Genomic DNA, 22,695 nt, shown 5'->3' with positions numbered 1-22,695 from the left:
TGACAGTATAACAGAACTAAACGCTCGGCTACATTAGCCTTTTGTAGTTCACTGTTATTTATACAGAAGGAGAGTCTCACAGTTTTAAGCGACATGCAAAATGTAACTTCATCAAAATACTAGATTACAATTACAATTACAAAAATATATATATATATATGCTTTTCTAAAATAATTATCTCAGAAAAGCAGATTTTTTTTTAAATAAAAGGCTCTGTTTTTCTGAGATAACTGTTATCTAGTAGGGAATGCAATGCAAGTGCCGAAAGAAAATGTAAAACTGAAACATCTTAATGTCTAAATTATTAAATGACTGTCTGTACTCAAGGTTGTCCCAAAATCGATGTCAGAAGCGGGATTCGAACCCGCGCCTACATTCGGAGACCAGAAATCCCAATCACAGGAAGGTTTAACCTTGAGTCTGGCGCCTTAGACCACTCGGCCATCCTGAAAATTCATTTGTCATCTTCATTGACACCGTCACATTAAAGTCTCCTCAGATTTGCGCTGACAGTAACACACGGGTCCACCAGGGGAGCTCTAGGTTGTTTATCTTTCACTTCCGGTTGTCAAACACATGACTCGCTATGCTACTACCGGTTACTACATAATCAGTTTGAGTCACTGTTATGAAAACAGACCGGAGCTTCCATAAGGATCGAACTCTGCAGAGGAGCCGCTGCTTTACTGAACATGTCGGTCTACAGGAACGCAGTTTGGTTAGTGAAAGGCCTCCAGGAGTACACCAAGTAAGTTCACTGACAGCTCCGTGTACTTTGTGACCGTGTACTTATACTTCACTCATTTGGACCTCTATATATTATTTGGCTCTCGTGTTTGACGGATTTGTGTGTGTGTGTGTGTGTGTGTGTGTGTGTGTGTGTGTGTGTGTGTGTGTGTGTGTGTGTGTGTGTGTGTGTGTGTGTGTGTGTGTGTGTGTGTGTGTGTGTGTGTGTGTGTGTGTGTGTGTGTGTGTATATCTATCTATCTATCTATCTATCTATCTATCTATCTATCAATCACTGAGTCAAGTGGTCAAACGCCTGTCGTGTTTATGCAACATATACCTCTTCTCTGTAGTAATAATCCTGAGAGTACACTGAAGGTTAAACTACTCTACTTCCTCTGTTGAGTAATAGCTCTTATGGTGCAGTTACTGGTTAACTAGTAGTGATTAACAACACAATACTAGTCTGCAGTATATCCAGAGCTGCTACTACAGAACTAATGATAAAAGCCATTAATTCATCAGTTGATCAATTAAATTAAGTTAATAAATAAATAGGAGTCCACCTCAGTGTTGACATCAGAACATTTGGAATCATTGGTGCCAGTGTGTGTTTGTGTCTGTGTGTGTCTGTGTGTGTGTGTGTGTGTGTGTGTGTGTCTGTATAAGTATGTGGTGCATTCAGGGTCCTGCTCTTTGCTCCCGGCAGGAGTGGCTATGAAGCAGCAGCGAAGCATTTTGTCCCAGCTGACCTGGACGTGAACCTGAGTGGGAGGTCCTTCATGATAACAGGAGCCAACAGTGGAATAGGAAAAGCCACAGCCCAGGAAATCGCCAACAGAGGTGAGTGAGTGTTAAGCAGAGTTTCGCCTCTGTTCCTGGGAAACCTTCCTGCTGCTCTGTCTGCTGATGGACTTTTGTTTTTCGAACATTCAGGAGGAATCGTTCACATCGTTTGTCGAAACAAGGACCGAGCAGAGGCAGCCAAAGATGAGATTGTTGAACGGAGTAAAAATCAGGTGAGAACTATGGGACGAGTCTTTCTGTGGCTCTTCATCAGTTTTATTCCTGCTTGAACTGAATTTATTTTCAGATCAGGTTTATCCAGTGGAAGTCACTATATAACAAGTCTAACTATAAAATTCCTCCTGCCGAGAAATTTCGAATGGGTGCCTAGAATTTGCCGGTTCCAGACAAAATATTTTTTTTTGGGGGGGAAGAGAGACAGACTGTGTCAATTTGAGAGAGAGACCCAGAGTAGAGAGAGAGACCCAGAGAGAGAGAGATAGACTGGCTGGTATAAAAGAGAGATAGAGAGAGACAGACTGGCTGCTTTAAGAGAGAGAGACAGACCCATATATATATATATATATATATATATATAAAATGCTCTGATTGAAAATCTATAACTCCTCTCCGTGAAATGAAAACACCCTGAGAACCACAACACTTGGACGAACAAGTACATATCTATATCATTATTTAGACACAAACAATGAAGCCATGCGAGCAGTTTAGAAGCGTAGTTCTCATTTCATAAATCTCCTCCATTTGCTATCATTAGTTTTAATTTAAGAGATTTTTCCAAACAAATACTTGTTACTCAAAAACTATAAGTTCTATCTGGAAAATAAACACATTTTGAGAACCACAAGGCTTGACACTACAACCAGATATATTAATATATTTGTTCAAAAGTAGTTTTTTGCTTCTGTTGGCTTTGAAGTCACAACCATTGGATCACTGAGTCAGCGGCAGACCCACTAATCCAATAATATTGACTTTAGATATCATTGACAGTTGATTATTTAAAGAATTCAACAGTTCCCCCCTGAAAGGCAACGAAAAAATTCTATGTTTGTGTCTTACCCACACTTGGACTTCAAAACGCCATTTTGGGTTACTGTCCCTCTGCTCTACTGACTGAACTACCTGCAGTGCTGATTAGCACCTGTGCAGTCTAAAAATAGATCTCACTGTCCCTTTTGGCCCCCCTCCCTCTGCGTGTGTGAGTCACTGATTATGACAGGTGCGACGTGAGAGAGGGAGACATCACAGCTCGGGAGAACGTCCCGAACAAAATGCTCTAATTGAAAATCTATAACTCCTATCCGTGAAATGAAAACACCGTGAGAATCACGAGACTTGGACGAACAAGTACATATCTATATTATTGATTAAAGTAAAAAAATGAGGCCGTACGAGCAGTTTAGAAACTTACTTCTCATTTCATAAATTCTCCTCCTAAGATTTTCATTAGTTTTAATGAGAGAGACATTTTTCACACTCTAGCACCGTCATCAAACAAATACTTCTTACTCAAAACCTATAAGTCCTATCTGGAAAATTAAAACATTTTGAGAATCACAAGAGTTTACACTACAACCAGATATATTTTTTATTCGTGAGAGCTGAGAAATGGAGCCGTGGGATTGATTTACGTTTTATTTATCAGTTTTAATCTTTTCAGAAAAATCTTCAGAATTAACATGGGGCTCCAATGGGAGAAGGATCCGGAAATAATTCCTCGATTTTTCGATGCAGATATAAGCAAAGGTCCTAGAGATTTGAGAGTGATACGTCTGCGAAGGAAACAATCTCACCACCTCAAATATCTAAAAATCATGTCTGAGGACCTCCGTTTGGGGATTTGAGAGCAGTTTGAGTGCACCCGGGTACCTGAAAACGCCTCTTTTTCGCACTCTCGTTCTTTGTGGGCGAGAGACCTTGACTCCCATTCTACGTTTTCGGCCACGTTATCGCGATTTTTATGCGATCTGTTGGACGAAATTCTTATAAAAATAATAGCGTTGCGCCATGCAATGCACTGCCTAGTGGTGCCTGCAGCACTAGGCACCCATAATAATTATCATGTTTAACTGCTCCATTGTCTTATCAACAGAACAGAAATGTTTTGTTTTTTTTATTCACAGAACGTTCACGTCCACGTCGTCGACATGTCCATTGCGAGACAAGTGTGGGAGTTTGCCCAGAGCTTCTCACAAACCGACGCTGTGCATGTGCTGGTGGGTAAATATGCTGCATCATCTGTGAGACGCACATCAGTCTTCTATAGTAAAATGTTAATCACTTGTCGTGTTCACCAGATCAACAATGCTGGCTGCATGGTCAACCAGAGAGAATTAACTGAGGAGGGTCTGGAGAAGAACTTTGCAACAAATACACTTGGTGACGAAAATAAACACAAATCAAACATCTGAGTTTAGATACTGATTCTATATTATTTCAGTTTTTTTTCCTACTTTGAGAAATATTAACCTTTCAAAACTTACGAAAATATCTGTTTTTATGTTTGTTCTTAAACTAGAACGTTCTTTGTAAATTATTCACCATTCAGAAGAATTAATAAACTTAGAAATAGATATTTTGCTATTTAACATTCTGCAAATCACATCTAGCTGGTAAAGATTTTACGCAACTACAATTTTGCATTGGCCTGTTTCTCTATTTTAAAGGAAAAGAGATACTAGAAAAAAGATAATCCTTTAAATCAGGTAAAGTGAGATTAAATAACAAGCAATGAAGATTCAAATAAGTTGATAGCTTCTGAAAGTCATTCAATGATCTGTAAGTTTAGAATGTCAACTGCAGCAGTAGAGTGTTACTGACCTCTGACTTTATTTCCAGGTACTTACATCCTCACCACAGCACTGATACCTGCACTGAAGAAAGTCCAAGATCCAAGAGTGGTGGGTTGAATTTCAACTGGAGATGAGAACTCAGTAGAGCTCATACCTCCACCAAGGATCCGTGCTGAAATGTATTTATCAGCTTATGTCACTTCCTCCCCCTAAGTTGAGGATATTTCCTTCTGTAGTTTTTGCATCATGCCGTTTAGAAACAGGGGTGAAAACATAACCTCCTTGGCGCAGGTAAAATGTCAAAAATGTTGCAGCACAAATACATTTGGATATTTAAAGTCAGCAGCCGTGTTAAGAACCAGACTCATTCCTACAATCAAAGATGAACATCTGCTCCTGCCGCTGCACAGGTGACCGTGTCGTCCGGCGGGATGCTCACCCAGAAGCTGAACGTTGACGACCTGCAGTGTGAGAAGGGGACGTTTGAAGGCACCGCGGTCTACGCTCAGAACAAGGTAAAGGAGACTGATTGACGGCAGCTGTTTTATCATCATGGCGCGTGTTTGTTGAAATGTGCTTTTTGTTTCCCCTGCGACAGAGACAGCAGGTGATTCTGACGGAGAGATGGGCTTCTCAACACAAAGAGATCCACTTCTCCTCCATGCACCCAGGCTGGGCCGACACACCAGGTACCGAAAAACAACTACTGCAGGCTGAGTTTTATTACCTACGCCAAGGGGCTTATGTTCACATTAGTTTGTCTGATCACTCAAAAACGACAGAACCTATTTCCATGATATTTGGTGGAACGGTGGGGAATGACCCAAAGGGGTTGATCTGGATCTTGATCTTTCACTTTCTTTATCATGGCGAGGAATGGCGTTATCCTTGAGCTCCGTATTAGTTTGTTAAAGATTAAAAAAATATCCATCTTTCTTCCCCCACCTCAGTACAATGGAGACTAAAGTTTTTTTTATTTTTTTGCATTTAAAGACTAGAATGGCCCTCAGTAAAGCATATACCTCCACCAAGGCCCAACAGTCTCCTCATGAAAACACATTTAGAATCACTAGATCCAGATTTTTATTTGAACCTGCACCCAATTGTACAAGCTCTTAAATGTAAGTCCCGTAAACATGCAGGATTTTTTTGGTTTCATCAAGATCCAAGAATTATTCTCTGAGAAATGAAGAGGAAGGCATTAGAAAGTGATTTTCTGGTGTCAGTCCCCTAAACCGCACCACAAATTAAACGGTGGTTCCTTGTCCCTTGCTTCTTTTTTTCGTGGAAATCCGTCCTGCAGTTTGTGCGTAATCTTCCTCACAAACAAACCAACACACAAACGGACGGACGGGTGTGAAAATCTTTGTTAGCGGAGGTAAAAATGTATGTTTGAGTTTTTATGTCTGTGATATATAATTATGATAAATGAAGGAAGCATTTTATAAATACCAGAGCAGCAGTCACTTTTGGCAACAGGTTTTAAAACTAGATCACTGCTGTGTACTTTGTGTTTTAATTCTGAGCATGTGTGACAGGGATTGTTTTCTCTCTGTAGCTGTCCAGACGTCCATGCCATCCTTCCACGCCAAGATGCAATCCAAGCTGAGGACGGAGGCCATGGGGGCCGACACCGTGGTGTGGCTTGCTGCGGCTGCGGCTGCAGTCAAACAGCCAAGCGGACTCTTCTTCCAGGGTCAGAAACAAATCACTTCAGTAATTTTTTTTTATGTAACTTTTGTTTTACCGTTAGACTTGTGACTTCGGTTTTCAGAGGGTGAAACGTCTCCTGATTTAATTCATCCAGGAACCATTGAAGCTTAGTATTTTTTTAGAACAAACACTGTATTTACGGTTTAGTGTCTCTTCTTTTTTTTCCCTTATGTTTCCATAAAATTGTGTGCAGATCGGAAAGCGGTGGCGACACACTTGCCTCTGGCGTCCTCCAGGTCGACACCGCAGGAGGAGGAGAAGCTTCTGGCTGCGCTGGAGGAGTTCGCCCTCAAGTTTAAACCTTAGTGTCTCTGCAAATACACAAATGTCTTTTAAAACCAAGCACTCCTCTCTAATTGTAATTAATGTTTACATATTTGCTCCATACGGAACATCAGGGATGCTTTTCTGTGAATGTATAACACTAAATGGAAATTTATAAAATGATTTCATAAAACTACTATGATGTCTTCATTCTTTCACAAGCCAATCATTTATATGTATGGATTCAGGCCACTGTGTATAGGCACAGAGTCGTCACCACTTAACATCCATCTGCTTAAAAATGTTTACCCTTATCAATGCTGCTAAAACCCTTATCTTGATGATGCTCTCCTTTACACTTGACATCTATTGCACTTCTGTCCGTCCTGGGAGAGGGATCCCTCACATGTGGCTCTCTCTGCGGTTTCTACAGTCTTTTACCATGTTAAAAAAAAAGGTTGTAGTTTTTCCTTACCCTTGTTGAGGTTTAAGGACAGAGGACGTCACACCATGTTAAAGCCCTATGACACAAATTGTAATTTGTGATATGGGCTATACAAATATAATTTGATTGATCTGTAAAACAATATTGGAAAAGATGCATGTTTACATTTCAGCAAAATTCTCAGGATTCATACATTCAGTCTTTGTCCTAAAGACAATTTAGTATAATACTGAAATTCACCCTAGTGACAGAAAATGTATCAAAACTTAGACAATCAATTATTTCAATTTCTCAAGTTAAAAATTTTGAAAAATCAGCTGCCTCCAGACTTGCAGCTCTTCAGTTTCGTATGAAATGGATACCTTTATCTACCTGTGTATAAAAAAAATGCTTTATAAATACAACTGCCTTTGAAAATATGGACTGAAATAATCACCGTTATGATAGTATGTGATTATGATATGATAGTGTTAATTGTGATTGTAATTTAGTAATGGATATACTAGTCCCTAAAGTAATAAATAGTGGCCGGCTGTTAATTTTTCCAGTTCTGAGAGTAAATGCTATTTGGTATCAATTTAGAAAAATAACTTCAGGAACAACAGTGTTGATAGATTTTCTGTCCACAGTCAAGGCTGTGAAATCAGCATCTTTAGAATCAAAAGGCTGAGAGATTTGTCCAAAAAATGTAACAGAAAAATAAAGTGTAACAGAAAAATAAGGAGGAAAAACCTTTGTGGAATTAAACTTTTCAGAGGAAACTACACATGTAAAAAGAAGAAAGAAAAATACTGATCAGACGAACACCATTTACACACAGTGCAGTCACGTAGGTAAATACCTGCTCTTTTAATATATTATTCATACACACGTTACATCAATGATCACAACTGGCCTCAGACAAGTTTATTTTGACTGCAGCAGAAGTTTAGGTTTTGTTTATTTCAATTTTGTGTCTGTTGTTTTCTGGGTTTGGACAACACTGGCGATTCTATACATTTTTGCTCTAAATCACAAACTTGACCATGATCACTGGTATTTCCTTTTCAAAACAAGCAATTTTGTCTTCTGGTGTGGGGATACTTCAGGCAGCAATAATTATCAATAAACCAAACCTCAAACAAGTTGTGGTGCATTAGAAACCGTTTGGAAACAAATTCAATACACATCATTTGTAGTTTAGGGGCAGCAACCTCAGGCTCATATTCATGAGTTTAATAGCTGATGTAAATGTACCTTCATGAGGAGCTATCAAACAGTCAAGAACTTTTTCTCTTTTCTATATTGTTGGAGAAAATCCTTATAAAGCATCAGACACAAACAGTATTCTCAAACATCTTTGGAAACATTAAGAGGGGGTTAATTCAACCTAATTATCATCAGACCATTAAAGCAAGAAAAGTGATAATCGTAAAAAAAAAGGAAAATTTCATCTTCACAGCATTGGTTTGTAACAACATTTTGCTTCTTGATTCCAGTGCAGACGTAAATATATATTTACAGTAAAGTGACCAAAACAAAACAGTAATGATGAGAACAAAACGAGAGTAAACCATGTTCACGAGTTTCCTGTCAGTGTTTTCACATGTAAAGTATTTAAGTGCTCCCTCTGATTGTTTTTTGATGATATGTGCGTTTGCATGTTAGAAACATTAAGGACAAGCTTGAAATAATAAATAATCTCAAAAGAACATAGGGAATATTTTAAAAGATCATAGAGACATTGATTCATTCATTTACGAATGACAAAAGCTAACAAGGGTAGTCTGCACTCAGACAACCATGACACTGTCTGAAAACCCGGTCAGCGTCCATTGTCCTGAGTTAACCTCGCTTTACGTTTATTGTCAATATTCTCAGTAGCACCACCTACAGGCAAGGAAGGCAACAGCTCCTGCAGTGATGACGCTTCTGCTACCCGCAGGCAATGAGGCTGACTTGTCCATTTGTTTACATGTTTTATATTTTAGATAAAAACTATAAAATATAGAAAATAAGCAAAGCAAAAAAATAGGTTTGTGTGATAAATGCACAACCTGCGAAATAATTGAGTGTTTAGAAAGGTAAACAATTGTTGATTCAATTACTCTTCTAAAACTTAACATTTGCCTGTAGAGGACGCCATCTGTCAGTGTTATCTACTGCTGTTACTTTGCTCTCCTGCGGGTGGTGCAGGTTGTTGAGCGTAGTCGAGGTTTGACAATGAATACGCAGCTCCCTCTTGAGGAGAATCTGCAGCCAGCTAACCGTGGGATTAAATCTGTCATTGAGTTGGGGTCCAGATCCACGAAGTCTGGTTTGGTTTCCAGGGTATCCGCTGACCGCAGTGCAGAAGCTTGTTTGGTGAGTTTCCAGCATGAGAAGCGGAAAGGAATGCATGAAAATTAAGCAAATAAAGTGTGTCAGCTGCTCACAGAGTCAAACACCTCATTCCCTTACACACACAGACAGACAGACAGACAGACAGACAGACAGACAAAACAAACAAAAACAACTGTCTTTAATCTTGAGCCAACCGAGGCCTGTCCTGATCCCAGGCTGCACTGCTCCCTGCAGTGTTCTCACTGTGGATGCGCAACAGCCGCAGCTTGTTGTTGAATAACTGTTAAATATTATCCGGATGACATCAATACTGTTGAATACGCTGCTCTCCTTCTCTTCCAACTGTGGATGTTCACGCTAAACTCTCACAGTTTGGTGAACGGAGGTTCCCGCCGACTGCTGCTGTGCGTCCCCAGACCTCAGGACACCACAGGAGTCATGTCCCACAGCTGCAGACAAACAAAAGACATCATCTGTTTTATTCCAATAGAGACGAAGCAGTTAAAGAGGCTCTTCTACCGACTTTCTAAACCTCAGACAGAGACCAGCATGATCCATGTGTGAAAAGACCGATTTCAAATACAGTTTGTAATATGAATGCGTTTGTTTAGATCGTAGATAATAAATAGAGATGGCCAATGCATCTCCACTTCCCCCCCACTATTCAGAATTGAAGCCAACATATCCCGGATGGGAACGCTGCCATCTTGTGCCAAAGACGGCATTTGGACTCAAAGTCTCTGGAGTAGCAGCCAAGGCCTCAAGGTCTAATTTATCAGTGGGACCTCTCTACCTTGGCTCCATCACGCGATCACTACACCACAGATTCTTGCTCATGATGACGTCCTTGGAGCAAGATGGCACAGTTTATATACTGGATACTCTGGCTTCATTTCTGGATAGTTGGAGGAGGTGGAGACATGTCGTCCATCTTTATATAAGGCCTATGGTGGGTCACTATTGGCTTTCCACCAAATTGTATTCATACTTGTCATGTCAAAAACCTGATATGGTCAAGGCTGGATTACCTGCCAGGAAAAGTGAGCAACTGCCACAGGGCCTAAAGTCCCCAGAGGCCTCATAGGGCTGGAGAAAGTTAAACATTAATACACAGTGCAGAGGGTTGGTATGAATAGGGAGTTCCTCCTGGCAGTTAATCAAGCCTGGGCGGCTGTGGCTGAGGGTTGAGTGGTCGTCCTCCAACCTGAAGGTCGGCAGTTCGATCCCCAGTCTGACCCATCTGCATGCCGAAGTGTCCTTGGGCAAGATGCTGAACCATGAATGGCCCCCCCCATAGAACAACGATAGATGCACTGTATGAATGTGTGCGTGAATGGGTGAATGTAAAACTGTACTGTAAAGAGCTTTGAGTGGTCATCAAGACTAGAAAAGCGCTACATCAATACAAAACCCTTTACCATTTACTTAAGCATACAAAGGAAGAAATCACCTGGGTAGAGTAAAAACTCAACCTGATTAGTTTTGTTTTCACTTGCTTATCTTATATGAGACTTGGAAATAAAACAGTTTGTTGCCAGACCTTGATAACCTTGTCAGTGCCAGAGGTGAGCAGATTTCCAGTGGTGGGCTCATAGTGCATGTAAACGATGCTGTGCTTGCTGTCGTGGAAGGTGGCTGTGGGCGCTCGGCTGAAACACACAGAGGGGGCGACGGTTACTTCACTGTGCGAGGGCTAAGGAAGCCGCTGGCACAAAGGGTCAGCACATGGCGACGACAGAGGCCGATTGTTACTCACTCCTCATCAGTGATGGACTCGTGGCAGCTGTCACACACACGCACCTCGAACTCAAAGCCCATTAGGGGGATGCTGGAGCGTTTGGACGAACACTTGCCGCACACAGCTTGGCCACACTTCCTACAGTGATGCTGGAAAACACAGGAGGACTTGAACCGGTCAGCTTTGATCAGCAACAATTTATTTGTTATCAGCAGCAGCAGAGGTACACAGGTGAGTAGGAGTAGCTGTAGGAGGAAAGGAAATCACTGCTTTTCAAGTCAGGGGAAATTCTGCTTCCGATCAGACCTGTTTTTTAAAATCCATTCTGCATGAGCAACTCTAAGTACCGCTGTTCACACCTGGAATAACAAAAAACATACTGATTCTGAATGTGTCTCCTGCCCATTCAGAATCAGCGCATGTGATTAGATCTCACTTCATTGCAAATATAAGCATATGTTTTTTGTTGACAAAAAAAAAATTATTGGGTTTTAAGACGTCACTGAAGATGAAGATTGAAGATGTTACTGATGACAGTTTATGTGTGTGTGTGTCTGTGTATGTGTGTGTACCAAATTTAGATTCCCTCGATGTGTTCATGGGATATCACATTCACAAGGCAAAGAGGTCACAGCTACTTTGACCTTTGACCACCAAAATCTGCACAGTTGACTCATGAGTCCAACTGAATGTTTGTACCAAATTTGAAGAAATTTCCACAAAGAATGAGACGGACGGTCGGACAATCCCACAACATAGTACTGGCTGAATCGGATCACTCAGGATGGATGTAAATACCAGGTCTGAACAGGGTTTCTGTGGAGTCCAAGAGTTAAGCCAGTGTTGTGAACTTTGTGTTTCCTTTGTGGGAGTCCTAGATAATGTGTACCTTCACCAAATCAAATCAATTAAGACAATCAATGAAAATTATAAATACATTTTTTTAATTTGTACTTAAAATGAAAAGTTACTTCATTTAAAATAAAACTGTAATTTGAACATTGATTTATTTACTTGTGTCTGGGATCACACACAACATGAATCAGACCAACAGCAGACTGATCTAATGTCAGTAAAATGAGTTTGATTACAGAGCAGAAATTCTTTCCTCCATGGTCTTGAACAGGACAACAACAAGTCATTCCGAGTCAGAGGGCGAAAGTTCAAGTCAGAGTCATGAGTCAGCCCGGCTAAAGTCCATATCATGTGACCGCCGTGCCATCACTGGAACGCTCCTGTAACATTTCTGTTTGTGTTCTCTTGATCATGTTTGTTTCTGAATGTTTGTAGAAACAGAAACCTCCTCTGTTCTCCGAGAGTTACAGTCAACATTATTAGCTGCTCAATGTTTGTCTTCAGTAATACTGAGACTTCTTATGTGGAACAATGACGCGTCAGTTTGTGAAACCTGATCTCCAGCAACACAAACATAACCCTGCGTTGCGTTTTGTTCCTGCAACAGACCGCTTCTGAAAATTGCTGTGCAGTCTAAAAACTTCTGTAAGTGAATCCATGGACACAAACGAGTAACCACAACGTAAAGCTGTTCCTGTGAATGAGGTAATAAAACAGCCCCAGGATGTTTACTTGCCATTAGTGTAACACAAGTAAAGAGTTGTGCGCATTTGCAGGAAAGTTGTTAACAGCTACAGAATCAGTGCATCTGTTTAAGACGAGTAACTGATGTTAGAGCAGTGATGGTAGTTTGGGATCTGATGCTTTGTCACTATGTTTTTTACCTCCACGAAGGACTTTATGTTTTCGCCTCTGTACATTGGTTTGTATGTAAGCAGGATAAAAAACAATTGAGTTGATTCCATGAATCTTGGGTTGGGACATGAGTCAAGAAAGAACCAATTCAGTTTTGTGTGAATCCGGACCAAGAGTTGGATATCAAATTTTTCTTCACATTGTTTGACATTAGAAATATGGGGATTTTTTGTGACATCATCCCAGGGAGAAATTCATGGATCTGAATCTGTGTAATTTGATGCAACTTGACCTTTTATATAGAAATTAAATGATTAAAATAAAAATAGATGTGTGTGTGTATTGTACCTGTCGTAGGCCGATCTTCTTACTGTCCCACATCTGTTTGAAGTTCCAGAAGAAAGGCTGCTCACACTTCTGACATGAGTCACTGTCAAGCCACTCCGGAGTCTGTGCAAACACACAATTCTTAGATTATAGATGTTTCCCGTTTTTAGAATTTCCTTTTCCAAACTATGGAATATTATTCAATATTTTTTTTTAAATTGTTTAAATGTTTAAAAGGTAGAACTGACGTCAAACTTTTCATTAAGATTTTAAGCTGTTGGGTGGAAAAGTGATTGAAGGAAAACTAACATTTGGCTATTTGGTTTTCTTTGGACCATTATTAATTAAACAAAAGAATCCAACTCCTCTTCGGTTTTACCGCTTTCCGCTCTTTCCCTCTTTTCGCAAAGCTCTAATGATTTAGCTATTTAACCTCCTTCCCTGCTTATTTAACCTGCACAGAGCAACTGTTAGCTGAGAGGGATCGTTTGGGGAACAACAACCACCGACTGTTTATATTTTATAGCTCACCGCAAGGGATCTCAGCTGCAACAGAACCAATGAGTCAGAAAATAAAATTGAGAAGAGAATTTGGGCCGACTAACAAAGCAGAATGACACGGTGGGAGAATGAAAGTGACTCTGGGTAAATGAACAAGCAATCAGGTAGTCAGTAAGTGTGTGGAGACTGGTAGAGCAGAGAGGGAGATGAGACGTTTGTTTCTTCAGAGAATTCATTCCAGAGCAGGAGGGAGAGCAAATATGAGCAGTGTGTCTGAGTCACAGTGAGAACACGCAGCAGTTCATAGATTATGAATAAGCGCCTATGTTTGCGTGTTGGGTTAATGTTACACTATCACCTCTTGTCTTGTTACGTCCATGTTCCAGATGACGATGCCTCCATCTGAGCTGCAGGAGATGAGCTGACGAGTGTGTGAGGCGTAGCACAATCCCTGAACCTTGTCACTGTTTAGGGAGTGCACGCACACACACAAACAACAGACTAAGCAAGCGCTGAAATAAACATTAAAGAGCAGAGATGATGTCCCAGCATGGGTTCTATGAAGAATACATACAAAATGTTAAAGATCAAATTCAAGATTTTAAACCCTGTATTCTGCGACACAACAGCAACATTAAGCTAGTGGGTAAACAATAGCTTTACTCACCCACACACCAATACATAAATCTGATATCATATATGTTGATCTAAATTCATTAATCAATGGATCAATTGATCTATAAAATGTCAAAAAACTGTGAAAGATTCCACACAATTCACTAATTTCAAGGACAATGTTTTTCAAGTTTCTGTTCAGAAGCCAAAGATATAAATTATTATTATTTCAGCTAGTAATTGAATGTTGTCAGATTAACGTAAAGGTTAAATATACAAAGGCAGAGATAAAATTAAAAAAATTTCACTGACGTCGCCTCCTCTTCTGTCATTATATTCATGCTGTTCACACACCGCTCCTGCATCTCTTACTCAAATATTGTGCACACACTGTGACCCTGTCTGTTATGTCGGAATAAAGTCGGAATGAATACTGACAGTGAACCTGAGAGCTGTCAGTCAGTTTCTCAGTCTTGATTATTAGCATCACAAAATCTGTGACCCTGTCTGTTATGTCGGAATAAAGTCGGAATGAATACGAAAAGACAACATCAATCTATCCGCACAAACATTTTTTTGTATAATTATAACTCAGTGTCCTTCAGCTGGATAACAATAAATAACATTTTGAGAGTTGGTGATTCTTACTTGTGTCCTTGCAGTTCAATGGCTGTTCCTTTTCGCCCTCCGATGTCCCACATAATGATGGAGTGGTCGGAGCTGCCGGAGAACAGGACCCTCTGGACCGGGTCCCAACTCAGTGCCGTCACATTACCTACATCACATTCAATTCCTTGTTTTGTCTGATCAACAGTTCAAAACTCTTAAATACTCAATTAGTGATTATGATTGGTTAATGTGTGTGGTGTATACCAGTGTGTCCCTTGAAGGTGGTGACCAGGCTGCAGCTCTCCTGCTCCAGCTTCAGGATGGTCACCTGACCGGACTGGTCCCCTACGAAGGCATGTCTGGTTTCCACATCGAACCTGAGTGAACATTAAGGTTGAAGAAGAAGAAACTGTTCTGCCTAAGAGACGACTGATGCTTCAATTCAGATTTGATCTACAAAAAAAAAAAAAAAAAAAAAAAAGACGGCATCACTGTCGTTTTAAAAAGAGCAGCTGTGCTCAACAAACCACAACTAACATGAGCTATATGAGCTGGTTAAGTCACAACAGATCAAAATCTCTACAACACTGACAACACTGTAGAAGAGCAAAAAACAACCACTGCACAAAGCAAACCCTTATTATTCTAAACAACCTAAAACAAAACTAATCTAAATACTGGAAAATTTGTTTTCAGTAGCTTTGTTCCTTTGTAATGTAATGGAAATTTACCTAATAACTTCTTAGTTTATGCTTACAGCAGCTGTTTCAATCTAGAGTACAGCTCAACATAATGTTTATGGTGCACCCACTGTCTAGCATGTGAGCACATTGTCTGTTAATTTCTTGCAGAAGATGATCCTGAGATCACCTGAATTCTATAGTGACCTTTGGCTCTACCCTGGTTTAACTGTTTGTCTTTTGTTTGAGGAACTCAGCTGACTGACACAACACCCTAACAATACATGATACTATTTCCTCTCCAACACATTTAGGATGCAGCCTATAAGTCACACCTTTACAGACGATAAGTTCCAGACACAGAACAATACATTCGCACACCCCCCCTGTGTTTTGGGGTCAGGAGGTAACTAAATACACTTAAATATGAGCACAGACACTTCACATTTCATCACACTTGCAACCTCCACCTTGCCTGTGTGATCCTTTCTGCAGAAAGCTTTTACAAATCAATTTACAAAGACAACTTGTCTCAGAACCTCGTTTGTTGATCCAATTTTCACCACAGTAAACAATGTGTGTCGTCTCAGTTCAGCATAGATTTGGTCGACTGAGTCCTAATCAAGCATCAACCATTTGGAATTGAGTAACAACTTGGAAGAAGTTGAATATTGTTTCACTAAAGTATTATCTACGAACCACATCTGAATGAATAATTGTTGAGCAAATATGACACATTTAAAAGTCTCAATCTTGATTATTAGCTTCACAAAATCTGTCTTTTATCTTATCAGGCATCGCAGCTCGTTGCTTCCTGCTGCTCTCACACTTTACAACCAGGGGCCTGTACAACGAGGAGAATTCAACATACCCAGGATATCTTTTCGTTATCTGGCTTCACTTAACCTGACACTGCCGTACCATTTGTGATGTATTTATATATTTCGAAAAATACATCCTCCGTTTGTTAGAAGCTCTGTTTTAAATCCTGACCTTCATTATTTCCCCCATCACTGTATCCTAAACTATTGCTTTTTCAGTTGTCAGTACTTGAGACTTATTCTGTTATAATGAACTTAACAGTTAAGCTTGGTCGTTGAGCATGAGTTACCATGGGGATTTACTCCAGGAAGAGGTGAACAAGCTTCATATGACAGAAAACTACAAGAACACAAGGTACAAATCTACAAGGAAACCAAGGTGTCACTTCATCTGACTGTGCAATCCTGCTTTCGTTGTGATTAGGGAATAATTCATGGATCTTGATGAAATCATTCAGGCATATTTATGGAACTGATATCTTTGTGTATGTTTGCAATTTTTCTGCAGCTAGATTTAAATTAAGGAGATTGTTGGACCAAAAAAATATTATCTTGACTTAAACTTATATCCAAAAAGTCGTTTTGCTGTCGGAATAAATTTAGAAAATGTATTAATAAAAATATGTGACCTCTCTCACATGAAAACCTTCGAAATTGTTGTTTACAAAACTTAAAAACTCCATTCAATATTAGCGCTGCAGTTTGGGGTTTTGTCCTATGAGGCTGCTCATCAAACAGAATCAGATCAGACCCTCAGAATCGTGGCTCCAGTCACTACAAACACAGACACCGTCTCCCACTGGATTTCTTGCTAAACAGAGCAGGCAAGTTAGCATGTTGAAGCTAGCAGTGCTCTGGCCTAATGGCAGGCTCATTGGTATGGATCAGTGTTAGTGAGGAGCACTTCAGCCTTTCATCTGGCCATTACAGAAACCAACTCGGCCCGTTTCCTTGACAACAGCATGACTGATGCCTATTGTTAGCCCTTCTCAGCAGTATGAACTAACTGGAAGCTAATCTCGATTGCCCTGTTTAATGTCGCTATGGCCTTAAAATAGACTATGTTGTAATAATGAAAAGGTTTTTCAGAGTCCAAAAGCACCAAAGATGGCTAGTCACTTCCCACTCGGTTCACGGAGTCTGCAAACCAACACAAACAGAGCAGGAGGGGAAGCCAGGAATATTAAAGGATACTGTAGACCAGAAACCCAGGCGGCCGTGCGGTATGTCCCCAGCTGCTGGCCGCTCTCCGAGCAGTGCCAGGTGAAGTTTTTGTCTTGGCCAGTGCTCAGGAGCCACTCCATCTCCAACACAAACAGCACCACTGTCACTCTGCCCTGGTGGGCTGCACATGCAAAAAAAAAACACACACACACAAATACTACACATGAGTTCCATTTCCTCATTCATCTCAATCTAAGATTTGTCCTCACAGAAATGACACCAGCTATTTTAAAACACTATCCAATCTGCATATTTATAAGCGAAACTAAATTCACATCTAACATATTTTAGAAGAAGAATGATGGTGCAGCACCATTTCTTCCTTTAAAGAAAGATCTCATCAACTAATGTAGAGGAAGATGTTCTCCACTGGTGTAGAAACATTTTGAGATCTTACAATTTCACAGGAAAGCACCAAATAATAACAGAATAGCTGCTTTTTAACATGTACCGAAGTTGGGACATTTTTGCGGAAGTCATCAGGATGGGCTGTATGTGATGAAAAAATTGTCCGATTCAGTTTTTCTGGACAATTTCCGGTGATATGTCCTTAAAACGTCTGAGTGAGCGAGTGATTGGGGATGTCGATTACGGTTCTGAACAGTGACAAACGCAAAACTGAAAGAATACAAATACACACACACACGCACACACATACTTCCACCCTCACCCTGGTAGGTGCGTGCAGGGGTGATCGTATTGTAGTCCTCTGACAGGATGAATTCCTAAAAGACAGGAAGCGAAGATAAAAGTTCACACTGTCTGGGGTCCAGTAGGGTTCTGAGGAAATCAATGAATGGGGAAAACTTCAACAGGTCTTTACGTGGTATTCAATTAAACACACAAAATGAGATTTATAGAGATTCTCTGTCAATCATCAAACTCTAGGCCTGTGTAAAGGGCAGCAAAAACCAGAACAGATATCCTCTGAAGACAACACCCATAACAAAACATTGAAGGAACTGGAAGTTTTAGGGTGGGAAAATTACTGGTCAGCATCAATTCATGTCAGGTTTCTTTGATATAGAATACACTTCCTAAAACAGACAAGAAGACAAGTCTCTATGGAGTCATGACCACTACAATGTTCATTACATCATAATGCTTATTTCTGTTAGTTTTGGAGATTTTTAATTAATGAGTTGGACCTTAAGGAAATCCAATTAAATTCTGTAGTTTTCACCTCTGTAAAGCAATCATTTTGTTAATTCATATTCTATCATATCAAATACGATTCATCGAAGATTTCATGGCAATTTGAGAGTTCGTCAAGAATCAAAGTGTAGGTACAGGGGAAATGGTGATCCCTTAATTTTTCATCTTTCTCCATTATCAGACAATAGTATTTGAAACTGAAAAAACACTCCCTTCATCCTCAGCTGTATAATGATTAGAATGATTAAATATCTGAAAATAGTTAAAGAAAACATCAAGTCTTTCTAAGGTTAGCACTAAGATGGAAGGGTACCACTAAGAAACTTTAGGAGAAAATATGACATTTTCGAGTTCAGAGGTTTTCATTTCTCTCCAAGTTTGAGGTCAGAGTGAACTGATGAAACTCTAGTCCCAACTTAAACATTCCTGTTGCTCAGAAGAGCAGCTGACATTTCTCCCAAAAATACACACAATGAAAGCTGCTCTCCATTAAATGAGTCAAAAAGAAGATGACACTTTTCAAACGAGCTTAATGTCAATAATACAAACTACACTGCTGGCTTGTACAGTACCCTGAAAAAAGCAAGAACAACAAACAGACCACAGCTGATGAGGAAATGGGGAAAAAGGTGAGAGAGGACCAAGTTGCTGGTCGAACTTACACAGATACTCCCAGTGTCCATCCCCAGAGATAGCCTCCTGGTTTCTGGGTTAAAGGACATACAGGAGCACGAGGCTGGAGACACAAAGACAAACAAAAACAGTGAACAGTCTGCATGTATGTCAAGAGGTGGCAAAGTACTCAAATTTTTTACTTAAGTAGAAATACAGATACTTGTGTTAAAAAAGACTTGAGTAAAGGAGTTGAATCAGTACTTCTACTGTTACCAGAGTAAAACTAAAAAAGTGAAGGCTCTGAAATCGAATTAAGTACAAAATGAAAAATGATTTTTCAACTTCAATGATACATGAAGCCCCTTAAAATAACTCGGCAAAACGAAAAAATTCCAGGCACACAAAATAGGATTGTTTTCCTCGTCTGTTAACAACCTGCAAAGTGCTGGTACAGAGAAAGAAAAAAAATCACTGGACACGGTCTAGTTTTGCTGTAAGCCAAACTAAATACCCATTTAAAGTACAGAAACCTGAAAATTCTACTTAAGTACAGCAACGAAGTATTTGTACTTTGTTACTTCCCACCTCTGTGTATGTCTGTGTTTGTGTATGTTTCTTTGGAGTAAATGTACCATTAACTTCATTTTACACAGCATAACTGTCCTTACAGGTTTTTGAAAGCCAATAATGATAAAATGGTGTAATAAAATACCCGTAACAAATAATACATACCAATCGGTTCAATATTAAACCTCTTGCCTATTTTAATGTGTTGGCTGATCTGTGTATAATGACACATGGGGGTTAAGGATATGAGTCAAGATACATTATTTTCAGCCAGATTTATCAGAGTGGTCCATGTTCTTCGTGAGCTCTGACTAAATGTGAATCATTGGACCTGTTTGTGTCTTTCCTGTCTGATGAAATCTGCTGAATACTAATACCATAACATTAAATTATGCCCACCAGCTTTAAAACTAAACATTAAGTTCCAGTGTGCTCCAAGGCTCCAAAACAACAACAGAGGTGAATAATAATCCCTCTCAACAAATCATCAACATTCACAGCTTCGTGCTGGTCATACGCAGGTGCCTTTATTATTCTGTCTACCCCCTACCGCCTCTGGGCTACTTGCTTACTACACAAATCAGTTTGAAGCCACAGTTCTAGGTCTATATAAATGAAATGTATTTAAAATGGTTTGATTGTCCTCTGGGCAGTTTTATTTTGCCTTTTCTGTTTTATTCGCACATCTGGTGAATTTGATTAATTAAAGAGAAAATTAACTCTACAAATATGTTCTTGTTTATTTTTCTCTATGCAATTAAAAAAAAAAAAAACTTTGCTGACTCAGAGTCACACACTCATACATCTTCCGACTTACAGCATTTACAGAATATCCACCCTGAGAACCTTTAATCAAACACAAGTATTAGGCAAGAATACTTACATGGCAATGTGTGGTAGACGCTGGGCCAGTACTGACCACTGTCTCTCTTCAGCCATACTCGAATAGCCCTGTGGAGGGAAACCAGAAAGATTTAACAATGCAATGTGGGAAGACTCTACAGTTACACATATTATTTTTATATTATAAATATATATAATTATATTATATTTTAGAGCTGAAAGATTAGTCAACCAATAGAAAATCAATCAGCAACTACTGACTCATCATTAAATTAAATCATTCTGAATTTCCCATGGGATTAATAAAGTATCCATCTATCTATCTATCTATCTATCTATCTTAAATCTATCCACTAACCCAAAAATGTGTTTGTTCCCACGACTCCAAAGTAAGGACTCTTAAATTAAACAGTATCTTAGATCAAAAAGGCTTATGGGTTCCCCACTGTTTGCACAGGCTCCTCTGACCAGTTTTTGTACAACTACCAGCAGCTAGGTTTAGCCTGTCTTTCGAGGAAATAAATATAATTTCGTTTTACATCATATGTAAACATACATTCACATCTTTCCTGCATCGTCTCTGCTGAGAAATATTTTTTTACATTAACATTAACACTAATATGTCAGTCAAATTATCATATCAACAGATTTTTGTTTGTATTATCATTCAACAGGTGAATTGCTCAGGTTCCTATATACAATTTAATATGAGGACAGGGCACATTTGGACATACACCCCCCACATTTACTGATTCTCACACACACACACACACACACACACACACACACACACACACACACACACACACACACACACACACACACACACACACACACACACACATTGAGGGTAGAAACAGGTTAGTTATGGCTCTGGATATCTCTCACTGTCACTGTAGCTAGTTAGTTGACAGGTTAACCAGCTTACCTGTTAACTGTGGAAATATCTGTCCCTAGTATATGTCAAACAAGCCACAGACCGAGCATTTGAATGAGTTCATGTTTAGCTAGCTTGATTAGACAATAGCAAAATTAAATATTAACAGACCAAAGTTAATTAAAGCACAAACGTTCACTAAGTGACGTTCAATGACTGTCACCTGACATTTTAACATAAATGCTGGATAGCCCGGTTCTGTTTTAATGAGCAACCGGTTTGTAATTTGAGGTTCAGACCGGGTACGAGGGGAGTCAGTGACCGACGGGAGGAGCAGTTGTGCGTGAATCGGGGATGGTACCTGTCCTCAGACACGCTGATCACACCGTCTTCTTTGGGGATGATGACCGCCGTGCTCACAACCTCCTGGAAAGCCTCGATCTTGCTCAGCAGACACGGCTTACGAGCCTGCGGCTGGGGCTGAATTTCGGCCGCCATGAGTCGGTGGTGCGCAAGCCTCGGCGTACGGTCCTGTCTCCGGCAAACATAACCACCCGGTCCGGCGGCAGAGCTGCGGCTGGGAGCTGCAAGGCTATGATAGGCTAGGCTAAGCTAAGCTATGCTAACCTGTCAGGCGAGAAACACACACACGGTGCTGTGACACTGTCAGCTGACCACACGCGCGCGTACACTCACGCACACACACACGCACGTGCACACGCGACATGCACGTCGACGTCGCCGCCATATTGGACCGGAGAAGACTGAGCTGTAAACAAACACAAGTAAACAGAGTATCTGCGATTAGCCTGAATATAAAGCGCCAAATCGTTTACATTTTAATATGTGGAGAATTAAATAGGTCTTTCTCCATGTATATATAACCTCGACACTTCGGCTCAATTCGGCTTTTTAGTTTCATATTTTAAGGGGATCATTTTGTCAGATGGCAATAGACATCGAGATGACTTGATATAGACTATATATAATTTAGGTCTGTATGTAGACTCTGGATGGACTTAATATCAAATAAGATCTAATATCAAAGTAAAGTAGGATCATATCAGGTCTTTATATAGACACTATACAATGGTATTTATATACACTCTTTATAGAGACGGTATTTATAGCTCTTGATTGTATCTAAAGTTATTTGCATAGTCTCTGTATATAGACTGTATATACATTTATTTATATAGACTATATATAAAGATATTTATACAGACTCTATAGACTGTATATAAAGATATTTAAACATAAACTTTATATAGATTTTAAAGTCAATATTATGGTTCTTAACATAGATTATTTTTGGATATAAGGATCGTTAAATGTATATG

At 39.8% G+C, this 22,695-nt stretch overlaps 2 protein-coding genes and 1 non-coding gene across 6 annotated transcripts; 1 reads left to right on the top strand and 2 right to left on the bottom strand.

Moving 5' to 3' along the window:
- Positions 1–344: 344 nt before the first annotated feature.
- On the bottom strand, positions 345–452 carry trnal-caa (transfer RNA leucine (anticodon CAA)). Its single transcript has 2 exons — positions 415–452; positions 345–390 (listed from the first exon to the last, which is right to left on the bottom strand). It is a non-coding gene; the product is annotated as a tRNA-Leu (tRNA).
- A 111-nt stretch (positions 453–563) lies between these two features.
- On the top strand, positions 564–6,502 carry dhrs12 (dehydrogenase/reductase (SDR family) member 12). 3 transcript variants are annotated; one of them, XM_053439041.1, is made up of 10 exons: positions 564–749; positions 1,437–1,570; positions 1,664–1,746; positions 3,661–3,753; positions 3,835–3,916; positions 4,376–4,437; positions 4,740–4,844; positions 4,928–5,018; positions 5,888–6,025; positions 6,236–6,502. In XM_053439041.1, exons 1-10 carry the CDS (start codon positions 694–696, stop codon positions 6,346–6,348), a joined length of 957 nt encoding a protein of 318 aa, XP_053295016.1. In that variant the 5' UTR covers positions 564–693; the 3' UTR covers positions 6,349–6,502. The 3 variants fall into 3 exon arrangements, with proteins under 3 accessions (XP_053295016.1, XP_053295018.1, XP_053295017.1); XM_053439042.1 differs by having other exon boundaries at positions 608–749; positions 1,397–1,570; XM_053439043.1 differs by lacking the exon at positions 6,236–6,502 and having other exon boundaries at positions 5,868–5,902.
- Positions 6,503–7,581: 1,079 nt separating this feature from the next.
- wdfy2 (WD repeat and FYVE domain containing 2) lies at positions 7,582–22,021 on the bottom strand. Of its 2 annotated transcripts, none has more exons than XM_053439038.1 (12): positions 21,717–22,021; positions 20,519–20,586; positions 19,116–19,189; positions 17,957–18,023; positions 17,269–17,419; positions 14,838–14,950; positions 14,613–14,739; positions 13,708–13,813; positions 12,870–12,971; positions 10,830–10,960; positions 10,614–10,722; positions 7,582–9,522 (listed from the first exon to the last, which is right to left on the bottom strand). In XM_053439038.1, exons 1-12 carry the CDS (start codon positions 21,851–21,853, stop codon positions 9,493–9,495), a joined length of 1,215 nt encoding a protein of 404 aa, XP_053295013.1. In that variant the 5' UTR covers positions 21,854–22,021; the 3' UTR covers positions 7,582–9,492. The 2 variants fall into 2 exon arrangements, with proteins under 2 accessions (XP_053295013.1, XP_053295015.1); XM_053439040.1 differs by having other exon boundaries at positions 17,969–18,023.
- Positions 22,022–22,695: the final 674 nt, after the last annotated feature.

This window comes from Pleuronectes platessa, chromosome 14 (genome assembly GCF_947347685.1).
Source record: "Pleuronectes platessa chromosome 14, fPlePla1.1, whole genome shotgun sequence".
In the NCBI taxonomy this organism is placed as follows: domain Eukaryota; kingdom Metazoa; phylum Chordata; class Actinopteri; order Pleuronectiformes; family Pleuronectidae; genus Pleuronectes; species Pleuronectes platessa.
This window is presented reverse-complemented; position numbering and strand designations above follow the sequence as displayed.

Excerpts from the sequence above, each read along its gene's own strand:
- dhrs12 (XM_053439041.1), top strand. The coding sequence starts at position 694 with ATGTCGGTCTACAGGAACGCAGTTTGGTTAGTGAAAGGCCTCCAGGAG. Across the intron at positions 4,438-4,739 it reads AAGTCCAAGATCCAAGAGTG|GTGACCGTGTCGTCCGGCGG; the intron begins GTGGGTTGAATT and ends GCCGCTGCACAG. Across the intron at positions 5,019-5,887 it reads AGGCTGGGCCGACACACCAG|CTGTCCAGACGTCCATGCCA; the intron begins GTACCGAAAAAC and ends TTCTCTCTGTAG.
- wdfy2 (XM_053439038.1), bottom strand. The coding sequence starts at position 21,853 with ATGGCGGCCGAAATTCAGCCCCAGCCGCAGGCTCGTAAGCCGTGTCTG. Across the intron at positions 14,951-17,268 it reads GCCTGGGTTTCTGGTCTACA|GTTCGATGTGGAAACCAGAC; the intron begins GTATCCTTTAAT and ends ATGTTCACTCAG. Across the intron at positions 10,723-10,829 it reads GAGTCCATCACTGATGAGGA|CCGAGCGCCCACAGCCACCT; the intron begins GTGAGTAACAAT and ends TGTGTGTTTCAG.